Source organism: Stegostoma tigrinum, chromosome 20 (assembly GCF_030684315.1).
Source record: "Stegostoma tigrinum isolate sSteTig4 chromosome 20, sSteTig4.hap1, whole genome shotgun sequence".
Lineage (NCBI taxonomy): Eukaryota > Metazoa > Chordata > Chondrichthyes > Orectolobiformes > Stegostomatidae > Stegostoma > Stegostoma tigrinum.
The window spans coordinates 56,714,671-56,726,898 of record NC_081373.1 but is presented as its reverse complement, the minus strand read 5'-3'; the positions used below and the strand labels follow the sequence as shown (position 1 = coordinate 56,726,898).

Genomic DNA, 12,228 nt, shown 5'->3' with positions numbered 1-12,228 from the left:
CCCTGGCCCCACGTCTCCCCCCTCTCTTTATTTCAGAGCTCCGTTCCTCCTCCCTCATTTCTGAAGAAGGGTCCCGACCCGAAACATCAGCTTTCCTGCTCCTCTGAGGCTGCCTGGCCTGCTGTGTTCCTCCAGCTCCACGTTGTGTTTCTCTGACTCCAGCATCGGCAGTTCTTAGTATCACTAATCAATCATCAGTTGGCAGAGTTCCAAGCTTATAACTTTTGTGTGAAAATAGCATAGATGATGACATTGTGATATTATTTTCTAGACTGTTAATCCAGAGACCTGGGTAATGCTTGGGGAACCTCTGTTTGAATGCTGCCATGGCAGTTAGTGGAATTTAAATTCAATAATAATCTGGACATAAGAATCTAATGATGTCTTTAAACCATTACTGATTGTTACAAAACCCATCTGGTTCACACATGTCCTTTAGGGAAGGAAATCTGCCATCCTTACCTGTTCTGGCCTAAATGTGACTCCAGACCCACAGCAAAGTGATTGACTCTTAGCTAACCTGTGGGCGATTAAGGATGGGTAGTAAATGCTGGTCACCTATGTCCCATAACTGTATGAAAAGCATTTCCCACTTTCATTCCTGAAAGGTATGTCTTTTTTTAGGCTGTGCTCCCTAGTCTTAACCTACTTCTACTGGTTGGGAAGTAATCTTTCTCTGCTTTATCTGTTCATTTTCATATCTTAAAAATCACCCTTTAAACTTCTGAAATTTGACGTTTATGAAATAAATGTAAACATTTGTACTGAGCATTTAAAGTTTATTTTAGCACCATCTGGACACTATCCAGGCTTGGGTTGAAAAATGGCAAGTAACCTCCGCACCACACGAATGCTAGGCATTGACAGTCCACAATGAGAGACAATATAACCAACATCCTTTTGACATTCAATGGTGTTACGATCTCTGAATTGCCCACTATCGACACCCTGGGGGTTAACATTGACCAGATACACAGCTGGACTCACTGACATGGTGGCTACAAGATACTATCTCAGAGGCCAGGAATACTGTGATGGATAACTCATCACCTCACCAGCCCCCAAAAAGTCTGCCCACCATCTACAAGGCACAAGTCAGGAGTAAGATGGAATACTCCCCACCTGTCTGGATGGGTTCAGCTCCAACAACATTAAGTAGTTTGACGTTACCCAGGACAAAGCAGCCGGCTTGATTGGCACCACATCCACAAGCATCCACTCCTTCCACCTTTGACACTCAGAGGCAGCAATGTGTGCTATCTATAAAATTCTCTGCAGCAATTCAATAAAGATCATTAGACAGCATCTTCTAGACCTATAACTACTTCTGTCTAGAACGGGCGGTATGGTGGCTCAGTGGTTAGCACTGCAGCCTCACAGCGCAGGGACCCGGGTTCACTTCCATCCTTGGGCAACTGTCTGTGTGGAGTTTGCACGTTCTCCCCGTGTCTGTGTGGGTTTCCTCGCACAGTCCAGAGATGTGCAGGCTAGGTAGATCGGCCATGCTAAATTGCCCGTAGTGTTCAGGGAAGTGTGGGTTACAGGGGGATGGGTCTGGATGGGATGCTCCAAGGGGCAGTAAGGACTTGTTGGGCTGAAGGGCCTGTTTCCACACTGTAGGGAATCTAATCTAATCTAGAAGCGCAGGGGCAGCAGATACATGGGATCAGCACCACCTACAAGTTTCTTCCAAACCACTCACCATCTGACTTAGAAATATATTACCATTCTATCAATTTTACTAGATCAAAATATTGGGCTTTGTTGGGTCAACCTACAGCTCATGGAATACGGCAATTCAAGCAGGCAGCTTACGACCACCTTCTGAAGAGAGAAGGGTATTAAATGTTGGCCAGACAGTGACACCCACATATGATGACTGAATTAAAAAGAAGTTTGGTCAACAATGAAAACCAATAAGCAGAGGTAAATTTTTACCCTTTTTTTTTCCCCCAGGTAATCCTGTACACCTTACTGAGCCAGGAACGCAGGGAAGATCCTGAAGCTGGATTTCTCTTGTACCTCAAAACTGGTGCCATGCATCCAGTACCAGGAAATCGTATGGACAAGAGAGGTATTGTGGAATTTCAACTAAAAGATTACTGGTCGTTGCTTTTGTGAGATGGTGAAATGTGTGCTGTTCCAAATGTAATTGTGGCTGGCATCCAGAGTTCAGGCACCCAGCTGGCATGGGCTTTAATCAGACCTGGGTCGTCTAGGTTATTTATGTCAGTTTGAGATTTTTCTGTTTTAGTAGATTTACTGTATGGCGAGAATTGGTGTGGAGTAGCTGGGGATCAAGTGACCTGGCTCTTGAAAGACGAATGCAGAGATCAGGGCAAGACATGAGGCTCTTCTAGCTGACTACTGGCCGCTTGATCAAGCTGCCCATGAAATTAGAGCCAGTAGGCAATGATCCTCCACAGTAGATGGATAAAATCAGCAAAAGAGGATGAGATGTTATACTAGCCTGACATAATTGGCAACATTGTGTTATTTATCAAGGACTCAGAAAGAACTGAGGGTGGGTGTATGGTATGATATTGATTCAGCCATACATTCATTTGGCGTGTGCTGTTAGTGTTATGCTTGCTAGCATGTGATGGTATTAGTAATGTCAGGATTATTTTTGAGGTCCTATTTTTCAATATACATCCTGACACCCTAGATTCTGCTTGTAAAATCTCATCCTTTTTTTTTAAATAACCTTTCTTGTTGATACTAATATAAAACATGAAAACTAGGAATAGGAATAAACAATTCAGCCACTCAAGACTGCTCCACAATCTGATATAATCATGGTTGATCTCCTTTTGGCCTCACCTTTACTTGCTTGCCTGCCGTCCATACCCCTTTATCTGTCTATCTTCTCCTTGTATTGACTCAACGATCCAGCATCCACAATACTCTGGGGGTGTGAATTCCACAGGTTTGTGGCCCTTAGTTGAGAAGAAATTACTTCTCTCACAGTTTTAGGATAAGGGGTAGTAGATGTAAAACTATGACTTGTTGTTCTAGATTGCCCTACTTGAGGAAACAACATTTCTGTGCCTGGTCTGTCTATTCCCTTTAGCATCTCCTATGCCTTAATTAGATTTTCGGCCATTCTTATAAACTCCAAGAGTCTAGGCCTAAACTGCTCAATCTCTCTCAGGATAAACCTCTCATTTCTAGATGTGTACACAGACATTGGCTGTTTACCTTCAGAGTACCTTGCTGCCACTTCAGTGCACCATTGTATCAGAGATAATATATCATCCCAGAGTGTGTCTCTCCCAGCAAAAATGCCTGTCATTTGCCTTTACTGGATCTCCAATCACCAAAACGCTATCATTCTTCTTCATCGCCTTTCATCAGAGTCAACCATGGTGTCATGGACCTGATTTCTGAAGTTATCAACTGAGAGGTCCATCACCCTCCCCAACCCCAACAATATTAAAGAAGGGAACAGGCACAGGGCACTTCTGTATGACCTACCTTATTCTACTCTGCTTAAGTCTCTTTTTTTTTGGTCTGTTCAATTTTTACTTGTGATGTGACCACTGTACTGAACAGGCTGTGCATGACAATCTTCAGAAGTCACAACACTAGGTTACAGTCCAACAGGTTTATTTGAAATCATGAGCTTTCGGAGCACCACTGCTTCATCAGATAGATGAAAGCTTGTGATTTCAAATAAACTTGTTGGACTATAACCTGGTGTTGTGTGACTTCTGACTTTGACCACGCCAGCACCTCCACTTCACGGCAGTCTTGGTATTGCGGATGCTCCACAGCGAGTCCACTGGTTCACCCAGTTCCAAAATGCTGTTAGCTGTGTGGCTACTGGAGACACTGGAAGTATCCATGACTTGCCACATAGCACAAGATGATCATATGTAAGCTGTACTGCTGTGATTTCCTCTTAGATTAAGCTGGTCAGTTATTGTCTTTAAAGAGTGCTGATTAATGCTGTGGACCTTATTTTACTCCAGATACTCCCGCTGCAATGCAAAATCCTTACTAGAAGTCTTTGGATACCGTTAAGGCCTAACTTTACTTCCTTTACAATACTTTTATCACCTTACATTGAGAAGTAGTCATAGAGATCTACAGCACCGACATAAGCCCCTCAGATCATCGAGTCAGAATCAGTCCAAAACAAGCTGTACAAATCCCATTTTTCCAGCACTTGGCCCATAGCCTTGTATGCCTTGGCATTGCAAGTGCACATCCAAATAGTAATTAACTGTTATGAGGGTTTCTGCCTCTACCACTGTTAAGGTAGGGTGTTCCAGATTCCCACCATCCTCTTATCCACTTACCTTAAATCTCTGCTTCTGGTCTTTGGTGCACAGATCAAAGGGAAATGTTCCTCCCTGCCTCCCTTTAGTAGTTTAAAATATCTACAATCTGATCCCCTACCCCCCAGTCACATCTCTCCTGCAATATGGATTCCAGAACTGCACGCAGTACTCCAGCTGTGGTCCAACCAGTGTTTTATATAATTGCAGTGTAACTGCCCTGTTCTTAAACTCTATACTTTAGCTAAAGAAGGCAAGTATCCCATGTGCCTTCCTAACCACTTTAACCACCTGCCTTGATACGTTAATGAACTAGTGTACATTCACACCAAGGTCCATATGATCTCCAGTGCTTCCCAGTCATCATGTATTCTCGTGCTTTGTTTGTCCTGCCCAAGTGCGTCACCTTGTTTATTTGAATTGAATTCCACTTGCCATGCTCAGTGCACCTGACCAGTTCATCTACATATCCTTCTGCAATCTAAGGCTAGCTGCCTTACCATTTACCACCCCTCAATTTTTATATCATCTGCGAACTGACTGATCAACCCTCCTACATTCCAAGTCTAAATCGTTCATATACGCTACAAATAACAGAGCCCCAGCACTGATCCTTGCAAAACCATACTGAAAACAGGATTCAGTCGCAAAAAAAAAACACTCCTCAACCATCATCCTCTGCATCCTGCCGTTTAGTCAATTCTGGACCTAATTTGCCAACTTCCCTTGGATCCTACCATCTCTTACTTTTACTGTCAGCTTCCCATGTGGGACCTTAGCAAAAACCTGTTTAAATTCAAGTGATCAAATACATTGCTCTCATCTGCGCACCTGGTTTCCTCTTCAAAAATAAATTCAACCAAGTTTGTTAGACATGACCTCATCTCACCTCAACAAATCAACACTAAGTGTTCTTGATGATACCTGTCTCTCTGTGCAGATTATTTCTGTCTCTTAGAATCGCTTCCAAGAGTTTCCCCTACTACTGAGGTTAGCCTGACTGACCAGTGGTCTCTTGATTTATCCCTTGCCCATTTCTTGAATGACAGTACCATATTGGCTGTCCTCCGGCATTATCCTGTGCCCAGAGAAGAATTGAAGATTATTGTTAGCACCCCCACGATTTCCTCCTTTGTCCCACTCAACCACTTGTGACACATTAGACCAGAAACCTTAACTTGTGTTTTTTTTCACAGATGCTGCCAGACGTACTGAGCTTTTCCAGCAATTTTGCTTTTGTTCCTGATTTACAGCATCCACAGTTCTTTTGGTTTTTACACATTTGTTCCAGCCTTGAAAATTTAACTACTTTTAAGCCTGCCAGACCACTTGGACCCTCCTCTTGGTCTCTGTTAATTTCTTTAGTTGTATCACAGTCCTTCTCCCTGATTTCTATACCCAGGTCAACCCCCTCATTAGTAAATGGTGAAGCACAATATTCATTTTACATTTTCCACACCATACCCAAATTATCACTATGGTCCTTAATAGGCCCTACTCTTTCCCTAGTTATCCTTTTACCCTTAATATACTTGTAAACTAACTTAGGATTTTTCTTTATTTTACATGCTGTTATCCTTTCATGCCCTTTTTTTTGCTCTCCTAGTTTCCTTTTTTAAGTTTCCATTTGCAATATCTAGACTCCCCTATGGCTTTTATTTTTGAGTCCTTGGTATCTTTTTCTTTTTATTTAATCCTGTCTATCCTTTATATCCAGGGTTCACAGGATTTGATGTCTGTATTGGAACATGTACTCTCCCCCTTTGTTTGAATGTATCCCCATGGTCTTAACTAAAAGTATTGACTCCCAGTCTACTCTGGCCAAATCATAAAGCACACGCACTCACGTTAGAATTTTGGTTTTAAGCCCATGCTTATCTTTTTCCACAACAGTCATGAATGAAGTTATAATTGTTGTCTGTGTAATGCTCCCCCGTTGATGCTTCAACCATTACCCAAAATGAAGTCCAAATTAAGGACCAGGGCTTTCTGGAAATTGGCTTATAAAGCTTTCCTGATGCATTCTAAATGTTCTAGTCCCTCTAAATCTTTCACACAAGGACTACTACAGTTAATGTCGGGGAAATTATGATGCTTCACCATCACTATCTGATTACTTTTACTCTTCTCTGAATTTGCCTACATAGTATTGATTTGATAGGGGTAGATGTAAAGTTAGGAGCATAGACCAATCCGATATAGAAGGGATGCCAAAGCAGTCCAGTAAGTGAAGAAGACACGAGCAGGATTATGTAAATAGGAGATCTGGAAGCTGAATTGTATCTATTTTAAGCTTGATTGGTAACTTACAGCATTGATCAGTAGTGTGAGAATATGATTTTGTTGCAATTGCTGAGACATGGTTGAAGGAAGTACAAGATTGGCAGCTCAACATTCCAGGGTGTAAAAGTTTCGGACAGGCTGGGGGTTCATAAGAGAAGAGAGGCATTACGTTATTGTTAAGGCGAACCATCACTGCAGTAATGAGGGAGGACTATGTAGAAGGGTCTTCAAATGAGGCCATCTTGGTGCAGTTTAGAAATAAAAAAAGGGCTGATTACCATTCTAGGATTATACTGTAGGCTTCCCAACAGTCAGAGAGATGAAGGGTAAGATATGTAAGCAAATAACAGAAAAGTGATGAGAGAAACAGGTTTGCATTTGTGTGTGATTTCAACTTTGCTAACATGAACTGGGATTGCCTTAGTGTGTGAAAGGATCATACAAGGTAGAATATTAAAGTGCAGTCAAGAGAACTTTTGTCCCAGTACATATTCCCACCAGAGATGGGGCAGTGCTAGACCTTGCCCTAGGGAATTAAGTGGCCAAGTAGTTGAAATTTCAGTGAGTAAACATTTTTGGGATAGTAACCATAACTCTGCAAGTTTGAAAGTTATGATGGAAAGAGATAAAAGTTTGCGCAGAAGTTAAGTGTTTAAATTGGGGGAGGGCCAATTTCAACTACATTAAATGTGGCAACCACAGATGGAAGCGGCTACTTGCAGGTAAGCTTACACTTGGAAAGATGGAGTCTTTTATAAGTTGTATAATGTGAGTTCAGGGACAGCACATTTCTCTAAGAGTGAAGGGCAAGGGCAGCAGGTCCCGGGAGCCCTGATGTGAAGGGATATTGAGCGTTATGCAAAGAGGAAGAAGGCAACATATGCCAGGTGCAGTGTACTTAAAAAGATAGGATCAAGAAAGCCTCTAACCTTATAATGGTATACTGTACTAAGAATGAGAGGATTATCAGCCAATGTGTGGGGCCTATTAGAGATCAAAAAGGCAACCTGTTCGTGGAGTGTGGAGCCAGGGGACATGGGTGAGGTTGTAAATGAATATTTCTAACCTATATTTACAGAGCAGAAAGACATTGTAGCCAGGAATTTAGTTGAGATGATGAAGGTCTAGAACTTAATACATTGCTGGCCACAAGTGAAGTGCCAGAAGACTGGGGGATACCTAATGTGGTTCCTTTGTTCAAGAAAGGCAGCAGGGATAGGCTAGGTAATTATAAACCAGTTAGTCAGATATCTGTGGTAGAGATATCACTGGAAAAAATTCTGATGCACACTATTAATCAACACTTGGAAAAGTAGGGATTGATCATGGATAGTCAGTAAGGATTTGTGAGAGGGGCATCCTGCCTGACTAATTTAATTGAGTTTTTTGAAAAGGCGACTAAATATATTGATAAGAGTAAAGCAGTTGATCTGGTTTGTACAGACTTCAGTAAGGTCTTTGACAAGGTCCCACATAGAAGACTGGTCCAAAATGTATGAGCCCATGGAATGCAAGGTAGTTTGGCAAACTGGATCCAAAATTGGCTTTCAAATAGGAGGAAACAGGTGTTGTAGGAGGTTGTTTTTGTAATTTGAACTGTGAAACTTTGCCACAGTTACGAAATTCCAATTCCAAGTGGTGTACCACAGGGATCAGTGAAAGGGACCCTTGCTGTTTGTTGTTTACGTTAATGGCTTGGATGTGAATGTAGGTTTAATTAGAAAGCTTGCACATGACATGAAAATTGGTGGTTTCATCGAAACTGAGGAGGTTGGTCTCAGGCTACAGTCTAATGTTGATTAGCTGTAAATCAACAGAACAATGATAGATGACATTTAATCCCGATTGCAGTTTTGGGAGATCTAATAAGGGAAGGACGTATGTAATGAAAGGTTGGTCCCACTGCTGACTGCAGTGCACTTGTCTTGCCAGCTTTGCTGCACTGCAGACAGCAGGGTGCTCATCCTGACAGCATCATTGTGCTGTCGACTGCAGGGCACTCATTCTGGCAGGTTCACTGCGCTACTGACTATAGGGCAGTCATTCTCAGATTCAGAGCGGACGGTGTCGAGCAGTGGGCTCAAAGGGCATGGAAGTGTTTTCTGTGCAAGCTGCTGCTGCACACACTCTTCTCCACCTTTGCCCACTGCTGGGATATGCCTTGGTATGATGTTTTGTCCTCCAACAACAGAGATAAAGGGCCCTTTTACGAAGGGTGTTCCCCTTTTCTGATGGATGTTAGAATCATAGAATCTGGATTTGGAAGTGCTAAGCATGCGACGTGTAATCGTTAGCTCAGTAAGTTCATAGGGCGTCAGACTACTCATTGTGTTTGTGGCCTGGAGGAGGCAGTGTTTCATGTGTGTAGAATGTTTTTGTTTGGAGCCCTTTTTCTGTATTTTGAAGGGGCTGCTGAAAATTTGGTTGCACTTAACTCCCACCCTCCTGATCTATGCTCACCTGGTGCAGGGAGGAATGGACAGATTGAAGGGCCCTCTCGTGGCTCTTCTGGGTGGTTGAGGCAGTGAGCTACATAGGGGCTCCTTGTTTCACAACCATATCTGCACTCAGGTGTCCCTGGAGAGGAAGCAAGTGGTGCTCATCAGCACAATAGAGGCCTTTAGAGACAACTGGCACTGCAGGGCCTGGGGTGCATCATCACCCTAGACAGCATTATTTTAATTTTGTAAGTTCCTGTTCGATTCTCTAAGCTTCTGTTCAACTGTTGGCCTATGATGATTTTGATACAGTGCCACAGCCAGGGGCTGTTTCGTTGTTATTATTTTCAAAGTAGAGTTGAGGGAATAGCCTGTATTTAACCCCATGCTGTTCCTGTCCTGGGTATGTTTGATGGGGACAGTGTTGAGAGAAGTTTATTTTCAGTTTATGTTCAGTTTACAAAGTATTTAACTCCTTGCTGTTCCTCTCCAAAGAGAGTTTTATGGGAGCAGTGTTGAGGATATTTACTTCTAGTTTATTTTCAGTTTTAAAAAAAGTAGGGAAAATTTACTCTGGATCTAACCCTATGCTGTAACTGTCCTGGTGGTGTTTGGGGACAATGTGGGTGATGGTTTCATCAAATGCTAATCCCAGGTTGAACATGGCCTAGCTATTTGAAAAGGGAAAGCTTTACTCTATTAACCCTGTGCTGTCCCTGTCCAGAGTGTTTGATGGGGATAGTATTGACGGAACTTTGCTCTCCAGCAGCAGAGCAATGGGCTGAAATCACCAGACAGGGAAGCAATTGTTTTGCTAAAACAGTTTTTGTTGTGATTCTTTCACAGAATTGCTGAAGCTAAGGAACCAGCTGGTCTTTTATTTAACCAATGGCATTGTCTGGCCAGCATCAAAGAATACTGACATCAAGGCCGCAGTACTCCCTCCCATCATCAGTGACCAACAGACTTGCAGGTTCTGCTCACAGCGACGCAACTGTGCTTTATACAGCAGGTGAGAGAGTGTCCAGTCATTGAAGCAGATAACAGTAAGGGAGTATCTTGCCATTGGAGCAAATAATGGTGAGGAGGTATCTGGTCATTGGGGCTGGTAATGGGGTGGGAGTATCTGGCCATCGGGATGGGAAGCAGTGTGTTATATGATTTCGTTTGATTTATTGTACCTAAGTGCAGTGAAAAGCTTCATTTGCAAGCTCTGCTGGCAGATCATAGGATCCTTAAACAGAGTGAGGCATACAGGTTACATCGCACAGAAGGTGTGCATAACAAGATCAAAGTAAGATCAACATTATTTGAAGTTAGAGGGTCCATTCATCAGTCAAATAACAAGGAAGAAGCTGTTCTTGACCCTGTTGGAGTGTGTGTTCAGGCTTCTGTATCTTCTGCATAATTAGAGAGGTTATAGGAGAGTATTACTGGGGCAGGATGGGTCTTTAATGATGTTGGCAGCCTTTCTGCAGCAATGAGAAATGTAAATGGAAAGTTGCCTTCTGTGATAACCTCGGCTGTGCACACAATCTTCTGTAGTTTCCTATGGTTCTGGGCAGCGCAGTTTCCAAACCAAGCCATTATGAACCCAGTTAGTATACTTTCTGTGGGTGCATCTGTAATAGTTGGTGAGGATCCTTATGAATATACTGAATTTCCTAAGCCAACTGAGGACGAAGAGGCGTGTGCTTCCTTGACCATCATATCTACATGAGAAGTCCAAGACAGGTGGTTGGTTTCACTTCTTAGGAGCTTGACATTCTCAACCCCTGCCCCGTTGATGTAGATGGGGGTGTGTTCTCTTCCTTTCTTTTTGAAGTCAGTGATCAGTTCTTTTGTTTTGCTGATGTTGAGAGAGAGGTTGTTATTATTACATCACAATGCCAAGCCCTCAATCTCCTTTCTGTGTTCTGACTCCTTGTTGTTTGATATCCATCCTACCATGGTGTTGTTGTCAGCAAACTTGTAGATGGTGCTTGTTTGGAATTTGCCCGTTATGGCATAGTGATACAAGTGACCTCCAGAATGAAACCTGGCATGATTGATCATGTGTTTAATGTTGTGTTGTGCAGTTAGTTAATATGGCTTTTGGTTACTAAAACATATTCCCATGAGGCTGCGGATGCCCTTTAACATAAGAACGTATAAAGAAAGGAATCAAACAAGCCCAGCTACATGTATGGTATGCAAAGTTCCAACCTGTTTCCCAATACAGTCCATTACAGTGACTCAAGTCCAGATAAATTATACTCCTACTGTACCTCCTTAAGTTTCTGCTTAACTGACTCAGTTTCTCTTTTTGGAGCTGCATACAGTTTTCCGATTTCTCTGGGTTTTTTAGTGTGAACCATCCACAGGTCTGATGGTCAAAAATTTTTTCAGTTCTAACAATGTGAAGATTTCCAGCCCAAATTTTCCTGGTTTGGAAGCTTCACAAACTAGAAAATGAAACATTGCTGCAAAGACTGATTCCCTCTGAACTAAACCTTGTTAGGAAAGAAACTCAACAAGAAATTCTGTTTTCTGAGCTGATCTGAAAATACATCCCCCTCTCTGATGAAGGGTCTAGGCCCGAAACGTCAGCTTTTGTGCTCCTGAGATGCTGCTTGGCCTGCTGTGTTCATTCAGCTTCACACTTTATTATCTTGGATTCTCCAGCATCTGCAGTTCCCATTATCACTGATACAATTTTAACCTCACTGCGAAGCCTCTTCCAGGGATGCCTAACCTGAAGAAGTTAACCTCCTCCCTCCAGACCAACCTCAGGGAATCACTCTCCCACTGCAACTCTCTTGTCTCTCCATCTTCGGTCCGCCTCCCCCTCTCTCCCTATTTATTCCAGAACCCTCACCCCATCCCCCTCTCTGATGAAGGGTCTAGGCCTGAAACGTCAGCTTTTGTGCTCCTGAGATGCTGCTTGGCCTGCTGTGTTCATCCAGCTTCACACTTTATTATCTTGGATTCTCCAGCATCTGCAGATCCCATTATCACTGAAAATACAACTACTGGCTTAATGTGTTTACACTACCTGTCATAAACCCAAAAGTATAATCATCTTATTCCAGGAATTCTCCTAAACTTTTGGTTCTAGTCACTTGTTTTCTTGGAATTGATGTTTTCAGGTTACACCAGAAATACTTCAACATTAAAAAAAAATCTGCAGACCACATCTGGAGTGCTGAGATACTTTTCTTTACTTGAAAAAGTATCTAGCTGCA

The 12,228-nt window shown here is 42.6% G+C and overlaps 1 protein-coding gene across 3 annotated transcripts in view; it reads left to right on the top strand.

The window, feature by feature from the left end:
• Nucleotides 1-12,228, top strand: part of dna2 (DNA replication helicase/nuclease 2) — an 89,340-nt gene that overhangs the window by 24,526 nt on the left and 52,586 nt on the right. For all 3 annotated transcript variants that reach the window (XM_048551337.2, XM_059653196.1, XM_059653195.1), the window contains exons 8-9: nt 1,957-2,074; nt 9,851-10,016. In XM_048551337.2, coding sequence (XP_048407294.2) covers nt 1,957-2,074; nt 9,851-10,016 — 284 coding nt within the window. The remainder of the gene's footprint in view (nt 1-1,956; nt 2,075-9,850; nt 10,017-12,228) is intronic.